Raw genomic sequence first — 16,284 nt, forward strand, 5'->3', positions numbered from 1 at the left:
AGTTTCACAACTGACTTTGAAATTAATGAATTTCCCATAGAACAAGCATGAAACTCAGGATCTTTATAGCTTGCCAACTATAGCTGGCAATTAAATAGCTGTCTTTATTTTAGGATAGAATTCCCCAGGCATAATCACAGAACTACATGTTGGGGTGGTGAAGGAGGGAGAAAGGATGTGGAATCAAAGTTTGAGTATCCAAGGACAAAATGCAAAAGCAAAGCAGATCATGAAAGAAACAGGTCATATTCCAACAGGTTTATTTTAGTTCTTTACACATGCTGTCAGAGTTACTAAATATTTTTAGTATTTCACTGCCTGATTCTTAGGAACTCTCCACTTACCCTGTGGAAGATGAGGGTACAGAGCTGCTTCTCTCAATCCAGTAGGTCCCACGTCATAGGAAGTTAAAACTTGTTGCTGGATTAAGGGCTGCCCTTCCTCATTATCCTGCAAACGAAGTTGCTCCAGTGACTGCAGTTCACCAGTTGATGGATCGACCCCTTTGTCTGACAAATGAGTCCATTCCTCATCAATATTACTGTCAACACTGGGTGTCTGTTAAAAGGGAATTTTTAACGTAAAACTTTGTACTTTTAAACCTGGGATGTTATTAAATTAGAGTTTTACAAGAGCAGAAACTATTATCTTTAAAAGTTAACTTCCTAACTCTTAAACAAACATTTGTTTTTAAGAAATCATTAATTAGCACTTGGTCTGAAACAAAGTCATTAAGATAGAGAATGATGCTTCCATAATAGTTCAACTTAGGCATCATTATGAAACCACCCAACCCAAAAAAGGTATCTAAGTTGCACTTGGAAGAATTTAAATTTAATTGATTTTAGCCAAAAGGAGCACTTGGGTCACTACTTTTGATCACACATAACCAGGTGATAGTCCAACAGGTCTTTTTGAAACCACAAGCTTTTGGAGCCTTGCTCCTCCTCAAGGTATCTAGTAACAGAGGATATATCTGACACTGATCTATCATATCTCACTAACTACCTGAAGGAGGAGCAAGGCTCCAAAAGCTTGTGGTTTCAAATAAACCTGTTGGACTATCACCTGGTGTTGCGATTTTTGACTTTGTCCAACCCAGACCAACACCAGCACCTCTACATCATGACTACTTTAGATATAGATATTCTTGAAATGAAGACAAAAATTTCCAATCTAGATCAGAAAAGTAAATGAGAAAAATAGAATTGCATTTATACTGTACCTTTCATTGACATTGAGGTATAAAGCCCTTCGCATCCATTTTTTAAAAACAAAAAATGGAAAAACAAATATTGTCTTTTTTTTCCTGATGTAAAAAATAAGGCAGTTGCTTATTTGTAAAGATTGCAAATAATAAAAAAAGGCAATGTCAATTTTTTTTAAAAAATGGGTTGTCCATTGTGAATAAAATATTGGCCATCACTAGTTTTCAGTTGGCCTAATTTCATCATTCAAGATAGAATTGATTTAAAAAAAACAAAGTCTATGACACTTTCAACCCCTTGGGACATCCCAAAGAACTGATGCCAATTTTGCTTATATTTGTTGATGGGATGTGGGTGACACTTGCTAGGGCAGCATTTATTACCCATTCCTAATTGCCCAGGAGGCAGTGAAGAGTCAACCACATTACTGTGGGGTCTAGAGTCCCAAATCAGCCAAACCTAGTAAGGATATCAGATTTCCTTCCTTAAAAGATGTTAGGTCATCAATGTTGGAATTGAGGAGGAGCTTAGTCTTGCCATTATGATTGCAAATTGCAGCGAAGGGCTTTATGAGGATCTTGAGAGTGATCCTGTTAGGATAGACATTGCATGTCTGAATAACACTAGGCTAATTTCACTCGAGGTTAGCAGTGAAAGTGTAAAAAAGGTAATGAAGGGCCACATCCATAATTAGGGATGGGGAGTGTATGTTAAAATGTTTGAGCCTTTTAATAAGGTGGATTGTGGAACAATGGGAAGCTATATCATTACAGCAGCAAGCCATGTGAAACAGCTGGTTCAGTTTGAAAGGTACTCTGCAAACTTGGAAGTCAACATTTATTTTCTCATACACGGACTCTTGGCCTCAGGATTTTCTGCACTACTGAATGTGAAATGAAAAGAAAACTCAGGTTATGTGAGCAGTACTAGTCACTATTTCCCTCCAATGCTTATCCCCCCACAGAGTGGATAACCACCACCATGACTTAGCATATCTCAGGATATACAATGAAGAGGATATACAATGAATATACCTTGCCAGTGACACCACATTTCAAGGATAAATATTAAATACCCTCAGCGTGAAAATATAGAAGCTTTAAAAAAAATCTGAAAAATCTAAAAAAAGTCAAAAACGACTGAGTAAAGTCACTTCCTTTACCTTGGACTGTACATGGTTAGGGGTGAAAGTCTCAAAGGAACCCTGATTTGTGGCAGTCTGGTTCACATCCATGAACGCAGTCTCATTCTGCTCCTGATTGGAGTTGGGAGTTGTTCTGGTCTTGGTCTTGTCAGCAGATGGTGGACCAGAATGCACACTGTTACCTGCAGAGCTGGGCTGACTCTCCATTGGACACTCAGTAGCTTTAAAGCGTTGACCCCTGTGCTCCACATCAATATCAACATCAATACCTGCAATACAAGAGACCAACTTCTGATTCTGATGTTAAAAATATAGACTTAGAAGCACCATAGACAGTATAAGAAAATAATTTACTGAAATAACATAATATAAATGTTACATCCATAAGGAAATATTAGATTAGGGGCATAAAATGCAGAGAGGTGATAGCAATCTTCAAAATGATGAATGGGTTTGCTGGACTAGATATAGACAAAATGTTTCCTTTTGTGGGAATGACTAGAAGTAGGTGCCAAGAATAAAAAAACGATGAAAAGTGAAATAACTCCAGAGGTTGGTATCCCATCACCAAGTCACCTTTTATTTACATACACCTATTAGTTAACATTGGTCTGGCTTCCTCAGAGCAAAGAGGAACACTCTGTTGTTTCTGCCTGTCAACAACAGCTCTTTGATGGGACTAGTTTAACAGTCCCAATCAGGGAACTGATTCTATGGAGGTTTCACCAGGCTGACCCGGTTATGGAAAGGTATGTGAACTCTGCCCAAAGGCAGGTCCTGAGCTTTTTTTTAACCTTGGTGCTGTCAGTGGCAGATTGCCATTACCCTATGCCTGACACACACACACACACACACACACACACACACACACAGCTTATTACCAATTAATCCAAAAAAGTGCTTTACCAAGAGAATGGTGAATTTGCTATGACAGGGAAGGGTTGAGATGAATAGTATGGATGCAGTTAAAGTTATCCCATCCCCAGAAAAGGCAAAATAAATATAACACATTGATAAGGTTAAATGCAGACGGTAATTTGTTTTGAGCATCAACCAATTGGACTGTTTCAATGCTAAATGTTATTATAAAAGTAATTTGTAAAAAGATGTTTTTACATGCTCAGGCACGTAGTATCCATTAACAAACTTAGAGCCCCATGTTAGGTGGAATGCTTGAGGATTGTCCTGCTCCTCCACCAAGAAAGATGGTGTGTTTTTATTTGCCAGAAGAGGAGGTTGTGATAAAAAAAAAGGGAAAAAATGATAACTTGACTCTAAAAAAAAAGGGGAGGTTCCTCACAGTATTATTGGAAGGAAGGGAGAGCTACTCCTTACAATAATCAGTGACTGCAGACAGTGTTCTCCCAAGCTGAGAGAGTTTCTGATGCCCAAAGATAGTAAGGTGGTGGTGCGGGCATTATCGTGGAGATTCCCACATTAAGTGGTGGCAAACATCTCACAAAGACATATCGCTTCCCTCATCATGGAGTCTATGGGTTAAGAGCACAGCCAGTGCTGGGAGGGTCCATTCACACATAAAACACAAGGTTCTCAAACCAAGAGACTGGGGACAGAATCAGAAGTTTCTAAACTTACCCAAAGGGCTGAGCATTGCAGCTACATTTCGTCCCACATTCTTCAGATAGGCCACATTCTTATCCTGTTTCTGACTCCCAGAACCTGTAGCAGCAAGACAAATAGGGTCAGCCACAGGAGACATTCACCATCATGCCATAGTTTCTCCTCCAGCTTTATTTCAGCAACTTTTTTAAAAAAAAATTTTAAGCAGAAGTTCACAAAAAAAAAACTTTTCCATCCCTAACCCACACCTTTATGGGTGACATGAAAAAAATCTGAATAATTCAGTACTATAGTTGAAGAAAGAATCTCATTGGGACTGAGAGTCTGTTTCAAAAGGTCTCTGTTAAATAAACCAAAATGTTCCTCTTTTTCCTCTAGCTTTGTTGCCAACTGTGTTGAAACTATGCCCTCTGGTTACTGACCTCCTCAAATCATCAAACTTTGAACAGCTCTGTCAAATCTCTCGTTCTGTTCCAATGACAGTCCCAGCTTTTCCATATCGACACACTTCCTCCCTGATAAATCCAGTTACAGTACATTGTAACTTAAAAAACATACTAATCTGCACTGTACCTCTGCTATAGCTGGACAGAGTACCTGAGGTACAAACAGATTAATTATCTGGAATTCTACACCTTGGCAATTGACACAAGAACCAACCTACCTTGTTCAGTTGGAGTAGTCTTCGCAGCTGCTGACTGCTGTCTCCCAGCGCAAGCTGCAGCCTGAGCAAAGGATTCTTGTTGTGCCATGGCCCAGTGACACAGACCTCCATTTCTCTTGTGGTGCCACATCCCTCGGGGAAACCGCTACTTGGAACATGAGAAGGAACAAAAGTGTTAGTGAGTGTGAGTATTATTAAAAAAGGATAAATAAGAAGTGAGCAACAGTGCATTGTCTGATGGGTGATGACTAACACAAAACCAGCCTTTGGGCTAACTGCAATGTGACCCAATTATACATAATTAGAAACAGCAGCACATGAATCACTGCAGTTAAGTGACATATTATCCAAGGGGGAAAAAAAGTTTCCTCACAGATAGCTTAGATTCGGAACATTGTTGTCTAACCTTCCTGGGCCTTCCAGTAGAAATGCTGGTATCCGAAGACACAAACTTCAAATAATTGGCAAAAGCATCAGAACATTAGTGTGACTGCACCTAGAGATCTGCATATAAACGTTTTACTCTTGTTACCAGAGGAAGAATATAGTTTGCATTGGATGCAATTCAGAGGAGATTAATTAGACTGATACCAGTGATGAAGGGCTTGTCTTATGAAGAGAGATTGAGCAGTTTAGCCTATACTCTCCAGCATTTAGAAGATTAGGGGAGATCTAATTCATCACTAAGGGCATTGACAGTGTAGATATAGGATATTTCAGGTTATAGTTATATGATAAAAGGGCATTAGATTTTAAAAAAGAATTGAGGAGAAATTCTCTCTCTCTCTAAGGATCATGAATCTGTGAAATTCATTAGCTCAGGTTATGGTAGAGATTAGGACATCCAATAAAATTGGAGGAGACAGCACAATCTTTAATTAGTAGTGAGCTGAAAGATTATGGGAAGCAGGGAGGAAAAGTGGTGTTGAAATCAAGATGAGATCAACTCTGATCAAGTGGAGCAGGCTTGAGGGGCTGACTTACCTACTTCCGCTTCTCATTCTTACATTGTCTCTATATATAAAAATAAATTATCCTCCACTCCCAAAGACAGTGAGTTAGAATGATATGGAATGCAGTGCCCAAACAATTGAGAGATCAGACTCAACAGTAACTGTTAAAACAAGAAGTTTGCAAAGCTAGGGGAAAGAGATTGGGACAAAGAATAGCACGGGCGTAAGCCAGCACAGATGTTGTCTTGTAAAGATTTTGAGTCTCCTTTCCTCAGACTATGCTATTTTAACTGGAAAGGTGAAGATGATCCAAACTTTTAATGCTCACTGACAAGGTAGTTTGAAATTAGCCAATAAGAAATATACTTTCAAGTACATTTATGGTGGCAATGCCAACTGGTTTCACAAATCGGTTCTGCTCCAGCACCAATGGTAGCTTAATAAATAAACAAACAGTCATGTTGAGGGTCAACATTACCACGCCCAAACAATCCTCTCACTAGAAACCATACAAATAATCTGAATGGATCTCCCAAGAGAATAAGAGCATGTGCACATTTACTCATTATTTAGCCCAAAAAAAAAGCAAATTGCTGATACTTGCCATCATATGATGCTACAGTACAGATGCAGCAGCACTTTGAAAGTCATTGAATTAGTCTCAATTCTTCAGCCTTTTCCTCTATCTTGTAAGATTCCTCCACCACCCCCACCCCTAACCAGTGATTTACAAAAAGATATAGCACACCTTTACCTAGCATATGAACTTGTCAATTTTAGAACATCTGAAAATGTATTTTGTTCAGGAAAATTGATTATGAAGCCACGAGGTTGTCTTAAAATTCCAAACATGGCATGCAATTGGTGATAATTTCTGCTGTCAAACTAAAAAAGCAGATTTGAGGAGCTCAAACAAATCACTCAGATTTTATTGCAGTCTGAGGAATACTATGTCTAAGGGACGGTAAATGGCTGTTTTGGTTTTTGGAAAGAATCAGAATTATTTCCTGAGTAGACAGACAGTCTCACCTCGAATGGAAAGAAGAATTGAGGGGTCTGCAGGAGCAGCATCTCATGTTCATTGTGGAACCCTTTCCCCTTGCAGCCACCACACAGATCATAGTCAGGGCAGACAGTGCACTTGTAGCGAGGTCCAATCACAGGGCCATTGCAGGCATCGCAGACAATGTTTGGGTGAATCGCCCCAGCTCCTTTATCCTGGCCATGTTTGCACTCCTTCTTTTCTAGGGTTGTAAAAATTAAGAGTAGAAAGGAAACATTTGTCATTGCGAGGAAAGTCTAGAAAATATTTCCTTGGGAACACAGTCATATAGCTCAAGCAATGACGTAATGCTTACAAATCAACTTGGAATCAAAGACTTATTAATAACAGCCAGACTGCACCTTTGTTTATTGATTGTTATCTGCTAGCAACCCTGATTTTAAAAAAGATTAACTAAATCTCTTTCAATTCACAAAAATCTGAAATCCCTGATTACATCAAATGTTGCTAATAAAAATTATATTACTTGTACTGGGCTAGCCTGAAAAATAATCCAAAGCCTGAGCATCTGAATTCAGTTTCAGGACATCTGAAATCTGAACAGTGGTCCTAGTAAAAAGGCGAAGACAACATTAAGACTATCTTAAAAGACCAACGGGCTCATTGACATCCCCAAGGGCAGGAAGCCAGGCACACCAATCCAATATGGACCCATCAGCAAGTCCTTTGATACACCAACATGGTTGACTTTAAACAGGCCACTGAAGTTATTTCACATGACATACATTTATATCAAACTAATCCTTCAAGGTGGTAGCCACCAGCACTCTCAGGATATTTAGGGATATGAAAATAAATGTGAGACATTATTTTCGTTTACTCATTTCATTCAAGAAGTGTGTACATTGCGACAAAGTCGGTATTTATTGCCATTCCAAATGAGCTGGAGAAGGCAATGGTGAATTAGCTCCTTGAACAGCTGAAATCAGTGTGGAGCCAAATCTGATATTTCCACTGTATTAGGGAATTCCAGGATCGTGATCCATGAAAATTAGAGGACCAGCTGATATACTTCAAGTTAGGACAGTAGGTTATTTGGAAATGATGCTCTCTTGTACCTGAGCCCTGCCCTTCTAGAAGTCAAGGTTGCAGGTGTAGCCTTGGTGACTTGGAGTACATTTTGTCAGTGATAACCATATTCCAAAAAACAATTTTTCTACTCATGCTGTACAACATTGGTTTCCAGGGTTTGCAGACAGTACTTAGTAAATAATTTTACCAAGTACTTTATTAACAACAAAATTAAGAATTTCATTTGGACTTGCAGTGTGTCGCAATACAGAACCTCATGCTATGCAAACAAAAAATAATAGCACTCATTAGAATCAGTCGTCTTTCTGAGTGGAGCATCAGGTCCACCCAGTGCTGGGAAATCCACATAAATTGTGTCAGCTGCTGTCTGACTGTCATTAAAATTGTATTTTACAGGCACGGACAACTGAGGAAAAAAGGGGACTGCTGAATACGTGAGTTAGTGGAGAAGCTGCTGACCAAAACAAAGTATTGTTGCTCTAACGTTTGTTAAATCTTGAACTGGTCACCCATTTCTCCCAACTTTAAAGTGCTTGTGTTCCAACAAAACCAGATCATGAACAGTATATAAAATAATTATAGACATAATTTAAGGCTGGTCATTAGATAATTAAGAAAGCAACTTCCTGTACAAGCATTCAAAACGTTGCTAAATCTGAATAAGAGTAACGGCCAAAAAAAAACATTTGTGGAGCACTGCTTTAGATTCATGATTACTTATAGAATTGACAAGGGGAAAGGGGTTGGAAAATTGTTTTAGGTTGTCCATTGTCTAAATTAGTTTACAATAAAGAGAAGTGTGATGACATCCCACTCAATAGAATTTTGCAATCTTTACAGTAGAGAGAGCTTTATTAAACATTACATGACTGAATGGAAAGCAGTTTGTTTACACAACACCACAAGCTGCTTTACCAAAATGCTTTGAAGTACAGCTGTATTCAATTAACAATATTTTCTGAAATGAGATTCATTTACAGTACTGATTCCAATGTGTAACAGGTAATGATAACACAAAGCAACTTTGATTTTAGGAGATATTTAAACCTTTGCTAATTCCAAGTGCTGCCCATGATTAAACAGTTCACTATAAACGCTGTACTTTGTGGCACATACATTTACACCCAGTGGCAATATGGCATGCAGCTAATAGTCTAATTTTTTAAACAAAGAGCAACCAGTAGTCATACCTTTGATGTAGATGTAAAAGGTCCCCTCCTTAAGGAAGGACAAAGCCATCATGAGCTCCTCATCACTGGAGAATGCAATCATGTCTCCATCCTCATCTGGGGAATAAAAAACATTTTCAGCTTGCAGTTTCAACTCAGACTTTAAAAGTTAATAAATAGATTTAACAAAACCAACAAATCAGGAAGGCAAATGTTAACTTTTACGGCTAGGGAGTGAAAGCAGAGGAAACTCAGCGCAATTATATGGATTTAAGCGAGAGCCTACATGGAGAACTGTGCACAGTTCTGCCCTCCAATGAAGGATATACCTGCTTTAGAAGGGGTGCAATGAAGATTGATTCCTGGATAAGACATTTGTCCCATGAGGAGAGATTGTGTTGAAAAGTCTATTCTTTGTGGCGTTTAGGTGAACGAAAAGGAATTTCATTGAAACACAATATGCTGAGACAGTTTAACAAGGGTAGACGCAGAGGCCATTATTTTATCTTGGCTGGGAACCATGGGTTATTGTCTCAGGATTAGGACTGAGCCCAGGAGAAATGCCTTCATTCAGAGGGTTGTAAATCCTCAGCATTCATGTATGGGAGGTTGATTCCAGGAGCCAGAAGGCAGCACCTAACTCTCACTATTCACCCATCATTCCTTCACTCGGGAAAAAAAATAACTAGAGCTCTAGGAAAATGCCAACTCTTGAAAAGTTTTTGTACTATAGAAGAAATGGTTTATTTTGCAGTTTGAGGACACTGTGAACCCTCCTGACAATGAGCCCAATCTGACTCATTGATGTCGTTTGCAGGCACGTTATGCCTGAAATTGAATCTTAAAATAAAAGAGTCTTGTAGACATCAAATGTCACAGTTTAAATATCTCATGGCAAATATCGGTCACCTTTTCCAAATTAGATCAGTTAGTATAGTACAACCTTTTATAAACAGGATTAGGAAGAGGCAATTTGGCCCCTTCAGCCTACCTCCCCATTTAATAAATCATGGGGAAACTTCCATCTTAACTCATGCTGAGGTGGTGTCAAAAGAATCTTGTATGCCACAGCCAAATTGGAAGCAATGTTATCAAAAGTTATCCTAAAGGGCAGCAACAGCAATGATGTAAGACCATAAGACATAGGAGTGGAAGTAAGGCCATTCGGCCCATCGAGTCCACTCCGCCATTCAATCATGGCTGATGGGCATTTCAACTCCACTTACCAGCGTTCTCCCCGTAGCCCTTAATTCCTCGAGACAACAAGAATCTATCAATCTCTGCATGGAAGACATTTAGCGTCCCGGCCTCCACTGCACTCCGTGGCAATGAATTCCACAGGCCCACCACCCTCTGGCTGAAGAAAGGTCTCCGCATTTCTGTTCTGAATTGACCCCCTCTAATTCTAAGGCTGTGTCCACGGGTCCTAGTCTCCTCGCCTAATGGAAACAATTTCCTAGCGTCCACCCTTTCCAAGCCATGTATTATCTTGTACGTCTCTATTAAGTCTCCCCTTAATCTTCTAAACTCCAATGAATACAATCCCAGGATCCTCAGCCGTTCCTCATATGTTAGACCTACCATTCCAGGGATCATCCGTGTGAATCTCTGCTGGACATGTTCCAGTGCCAGTATGTCCTTCCTGAGGTGTGGGGACCAAAACTGGACACAGTACTCCAAATGGGGGCTAACCAGAGCTTTATAAAGTCTCAGTAGCACATCTCTGCTTTTATATTCCAACCCTCTTGAGATAAGTGACACTTATCCTACAGCACTCCCTACAGCAATACATCAAGTGTCACCACCATTTATTTGTTCAGATCATGAAATAGAATTTAAACAGGCCTTAATTGATAGAATACCACCAACTGATAAAGACTTACATCTGAAAGGAGCAGCACCATACAAATTAGAAATAGAAATAGGTCATTCAGTCCTTAGAGAAAAAGTGGGGACTGCAGATGCAAGAGATCAGAGTGAAAAAGTGTGGCACTGGAAAAGCACAGCCAGTCAGGCAGTATCCGAGGAACAGGAGAGTCGATGTTTCAGGCATAAGGTCCCATCATTCCTGATGAAGTTAGGTGCGGGGAAGCAAGGGATAAATGGGAAGGGGATGGGGCTGGGGAGGGGAGGGAGGTAGCAAGGAACGCAATAGGTGGATGAAGGCGAGAGGGTGAAGGAGATGGGTCAGAGCAGATAGGTGCGAAGGAAGATGGACAGGTAGGACAGTTCAAGAGGGTGGTGTCGAGTTGCGGAACGTTTCAGAGAACATTTCCAGTGTCCCATTTCCCTATCTCTGTATCAGTTGATGCAAAACACTCCGACACAGTATAGTTTTACCTCCTTCATCTTTATTCCGTGCCCTGGAGAGAGAACAATTGCCCACGTACGCAGACACATGAGTTCTTGGTCTGCTCTTGAACAGCAGATTCTTAATGAATTATACAGTCATTTACAGGGAGGAGCATCCAGATAAGGCAGCTACATATTGATTGGGTGACTGTTACAATCAGCGAGGGTCAATAGCAAAACTTAAGCCATGTGCTGTTACACAATGAATGTTCTTATCCTTGTTAACTGACTTTACATACTGAATGCTTCCAATATTGTTCTCAAAACTCACTTCCAATGTTGTTAAATGGTTGTACATAGTAAATGCTTGTCCATCTTGTTAAGCCATTAACCTTGCCTCCTGCACCCCACTGTTAACTGCAAGTTCTTATCTGATCGGAGTCATGCTCAACTGAACCTCTTGTTTCACGAAACTCAAAACTTAACTCTTTCCCTACCTGCTCATATCCTATATGCATTATCACTGGGACATGCACTAAACAACCCCACCACACTGGAGCTGATCATTTCAACTCCCCTTCCCACTCCACCAAGGACATGCAAGTCTTGGGTCTCCTCCACTGCCAAATCCTAGCCAGTCAACTTCTGGAAGAAGAACACCTCATCTTCCACCTTGGGACCCTCTAACCACACGACATCGATGCTGACTTCACCCACCTTAACCCTCTTGAATTGTCCTACGGTCCATCTTCCTTCCCACCTATAACCCCCTCACCTTCATCCTCCTATTGCATTCCCAAATGCCTTGCCCCCAACCTCACTCCTTCCGTTTATATCTCAGTCCCCTTGCACACCCACCTATGCTCCTCCCCCCACCCCACCCCCAACATTCCTGATGAAGAGCATATACTCGAAATGCTGATGTGCCTGCTCCTCGGCTGCGACTGACTGGCTGTGCTTTTCCAGCGCCATATACAATCCTTACAGCCTGTTTGGCCATTCAATATATGATCACAGCGGTTTGGTTTCTGTTTCGAATTCCACAATCCCAATTACTCCAATAGCTTAAATTCTACTTGGGCGATTGCTTCTATCTACTTCCACCTTACATATAGTCAGTGACCCTGACTCCATAACCTTACAGAAAAGGGCATGAGACATGTGAACAAAGGTAGGCAATTGGCCCCATATGCTCTGCCGTTCAATAAGATGGTGGCTGATCTGATGACAACCCACAACGTTAACTCAGAATTCACTTCACAGATGCTGCCAGAAGTGTAGAGCTTTTTCAGCAATTTGTTTGTGTTTCCGGTAATCCTCAATTCCTCTTTCCTCCCCATAGCCCTCGATTCCTTTACTGATTAAAAACCTGTTAATCTCAGCCTTGAGTACACATAATAATTCAACTTTCACAACCTTCTACATTAAAGAAGTCCAGTATTTCACAGATCCACAGCCCTCAAGAAATTCTTCCCCATGTTTGTCCTTATGGGACAACCCTTTATTCCGAGGTTAAGCCCTTTGGCTCTAGACTCTCCCACAAGGGAGATAACCATTCTGCATTAATCCTGTCAAGTCCCCCAAGAATCTTGTACATTTCAATCAAGGCTTCTCTCATTCTTCTAAACTTCCAATGAATACAAGCCCAACCTACGCAATCTCTCCTCAAGACAACCCCTCCTTATGCAGAATCAACTTCAAAGAACCTTCTCTGGAATACCAATGTCAGTATGATTTATGGTAAGGTGACCAAACTATTCATAGTATTCAAATCTAACTGGTGCCTCATTTAGACGAGCATCATTTATGTTTATACTCTATTCCCTTTGAAATAAAAGCCAAAATTCCACTTCTCCTCCCTATTACCTGCTGCATTTTTTTGTGCTAGCTATTTGTGATTTCTGCTTGAAGACCCCTAAATCCTTCTCTGCTATGACAGTCTCAATGTAAATAATCTTCTTTGACAATGTTTCAGACTTGCACAACTTTCAGACAAAAGCCCTTCTCATTTCGGTCCTAAAAGCACAACTCCTAACTTATAATCCGAGCCTATTAATTCTGCGCTCGGCCACAGAAGGGAACATTCTCTCCATGTCCTATTAAAGTCTGTATAAAATCTTTAGACTTCAATCAAATCATCCCTCACTCTCAACTCAAGTGGAAAGTCACTCATTCTTTCCAACCTTTCCTTAGATTCCAGATGTCAATCTAGTAAACATCTTCTAATTTGTTCCCAATGTATTTATGATGTTCCTCGCATGAGGAGACCAAAACTGCAAACATTATGTGACACATGGTCTTAATGCTCCGTATATTTGAAGCATTATATCCTTACTTTACGTTTTACTCTATAAATGAAGGATAACATCCCATTCACCTTAAATTTCTTGCTGTGCCTGCACAACTAATTTTGTAACTCGTGCACAAGAACACCTAGATCTCCCTGCATTTTAATTCTGCAGTCCGTCAGTCATTCGCCATGTAACTAATACACTGCTTTATTATTTTTCCTGCCAACAAGTGAAAAACTTTATAATCTTCTATTTTGTACCCCATCTATCAGATTTTTGCCCTTTGAAATGAGTATCACCACTCCTCTATTGATCTGTCATTTATCCTGTTACCCCGGTTCACTTCAGGAAGTTCATCATTCATGTCTTTTAGAGCTATTCTCCCTTTCAAACTGAATGTGGAACTCAATCATATTGTCATCACTGCTGCTTAGATGTACTTTTACTGTAATTAATCCGGTGAATTAATCCAGTCACATTTCACAGCAGCAATTCTAGTATAATCTGCTTTTTGTTGGGTTCCAGAATACCCTGCTCTAAGAAACTATGAATTACTGAAATGTTCTTCCCACTAAAGAGAGGCAGACATACTGCCAAAGCCCTGGAAAGTAGTCATTGGTCTGTATCTGCGAGGGTTCAGTTACCGAGGACCCTGAGTATGATGCAATTCAGGAGTGCAGAGCTCAGTAAAATAGGTTAAGATGGATAAAAATAATCACAGATGAGTTTTGCCTGGGGATGTTGATTTTTGTTATTATTGTGTTGGCATGGAGAGGCAAATTCACAATTTGTGATTTCACAGACAGAGGATTTACTTTATATAAAAATAACACCAAGTTTACCCTTAAGAGATTTCAACTTAACATTTTCTAATAACAGTAATCATTTATGTATTTTTGTACTGTATGCAGTTCTATCCACTACACTAAGAAATTCAGTAAGTCAATGCCTTGGAGATTGTAAGTTTATCAGAACGAGACCCGAGATAAAACACTTCAGTTACGTGAAGAGATTAGCAATGTCACAATTATTGACCTTGGAGAGAAAGATGCTAAAGGGAAAACTAGATTTATTTTAAAAAAATAAAGGTTTATCCCAACTTGATGGGGTTGAAACAATAATAATGAAAGGTCAAATATTTCATAAATAAAAAATCAGCACGATACAAGGGGAAGTGAGGTGAAAGAAGATAGGATGGTGAAGGTGGTGTTTGGTATGCTTGTCTTTATTGGTAGTTGCATAATGTATACAAATTGGGAGGTCATTTTGCAGCTGTACAGGTCATTGGTTAGGCCACTATTGGAATATTGCGTGCAATTCTAGTCTCCCTCCAATAGGAAAGATGTTGTTAAACATGGAAGGGTGTAGAAAAGACTTGAAGATGTTGCCGTGTTGGAGGCTTTCTGTGTGTGTGTGCGCGTGTGTGCACTGGGGGCTGGAATACATTGTGACTATTTCCCTGGAGAGTCAGAGGCTGAGGAGTGATCTTATAGAAGTTTGTAAAATCGTGAGGGGCATGGATGGGGTAAATAGACCAGGTCTTTTCCCTGGGATAGGGGAGTCCATGGGTTTAAGGGGAAAGATTTAAAAGGGACCCAAGAGGCAACGTTTTCCACATGGAGGCGGGTATGGAATGAGCTGCCAAAGGAACTGATGGAGGCTAGTATGATTACAAATTTAAAAAGCATCTGGATGGGTATATGAACAGGAAGGGCTTAAAGGGATATGGGCCAAATGGGACTAGACTTATATACGATATCTGGTCAGCATGGACCAGTTAGACCAAAGGGTCCGTTTCTATGCCATCCCTAACTCTGATGCTAAATGTTATGTTGATCTTAATGGGTGGTAGAATTAGATTCTCCAGGCCATAGAATCATTGAGTACATTGCATGAATAGAAAATAAAGCAGGAATACATATGACCATCATATTAGAAACCATTTCCTGCGGTGGAGGCCATAAGAGAAATAACTTTAAAATAAATTAAAGCAAGACCATTCAAAGGTGATATCAGGAAGCATCGTCCAGATTACAGAGGAGGAAGTGTTGGATGTCTTGAAACAGTTAAAGGTGGATAAATCTCCAGGACCTGATCAGGTGTACCCGAGAACTCTATGGGAAGCTAGAGAAGTGATTGCTGGGCCTCTTGCTGAGATATTAGTATCATCGATAGTCACAGGTGAGGTGCCGAAAGACTGGGGATTGGCAAACGTGGTGCCACTGTTTAAGAAGGGTGGTAAAGACAAGCCAGGAAACGATAGACCAGTGAGCCTGACCTCAGTGGTGGGCAAGTTGTTGGAGGGAATCCTGAGGGACAGGATGTACATGTATTTGGAAAGGCAAGGACAGATTAGGGATAGTCAACATGGCTGTGTGTGTGGGAAATCATGTCTTACAAACGTGATTGAGTTTTTTTGAAGTAGTAACAAAGAAGATTGATGAGGGCAGAGCAATGGATGTGATCTATATGGACTTCAGCAAGGCGTTCAACATGGTTCCCCATGGGACACTGATTAGCAAGGTTCAATCTCACTGAATACAGGGAGAACTAGCCATTTGGATACAGAACTGGTTCAAAGATAGAAGACAGGGTGGTGGTGGAGGGTTGCTTTTCAGACTGGAGGCCTGTGACCAGTGCAGTGCCACAAGGATTGGTGCTGGGTCCTCTAGTTTTTGTCATTTACATAAATGATTTGGATATGAGCATAAAAGAGGTACAGTTAGTAAGTTTGCAGATGACACCAAAATTGGAGGTGTGGTAGACAGCGAAGAGGGTTACCTCAGATTACAACAGGATCTGGACCAGATGGGCCAATGGGCTGAGAAGTGGCAGATGGAGTTTAATTCAGACAAATGCGAGGTGCTGCATTTAGGGAAAGCAAATC

At 40.3% G+C, this 16,284-nt stretch overlaps 1 protein-coding gene across 1 annotated transcript in view; it reads right to left on the minus strand.

The window, feature by feature from the left end:
- Positions 1–16,284, minus strand: part of sqstm1 (sequestosome 1) — a 66,374-nt gene that overhangs the window by 2,349 nt on the left and 47,741 nt on the right. Inside the window, exons 3-8 of the mRNA XM_060837395.1 lie at positions 8,836–8,931; positions 6,580–6,794; positions 4,598–4,742; positions 3,949–4,032; positions 2,371–2,621; positions 345–558 (exon numbers count right to left, since the gene is read on the minus strand). Coding sequence (XP_060693378.1) covers positions 345–558; positions 2,371–2,621; positions 3,949–4,032; positions 4,598–4,742; positions 6,580–6,794; positions 8,836–8,931 — 1,005 coding nt within the window. The remainder of the gene's footprint in view (positions 1–344; positions 559–2,370; positions 2,622–3,948; positions 4,033–4,597; positions 4,743–6,579; positions 6,795–8,835; positions 8,932–16,284) is intronic.

Source organism: Hemiscyllium ocellatum, chromosome 16 (genome assembly GCF_020745735.1).
Source record: "Hemiscyllium ocellatum isolate sHemOce1 chromosome 16, sHemOce1.pat.X.cur, whole genome shotgun sequence".
Taxonomy (NCBI): domain Eukaryota; kingdom Metazoa; phylum Chordata; class Chondrichthyes; order Orectolobiformes; family Hemiscylliidae; genus Hemiscyllium; species Hemiscyllium ocellatum.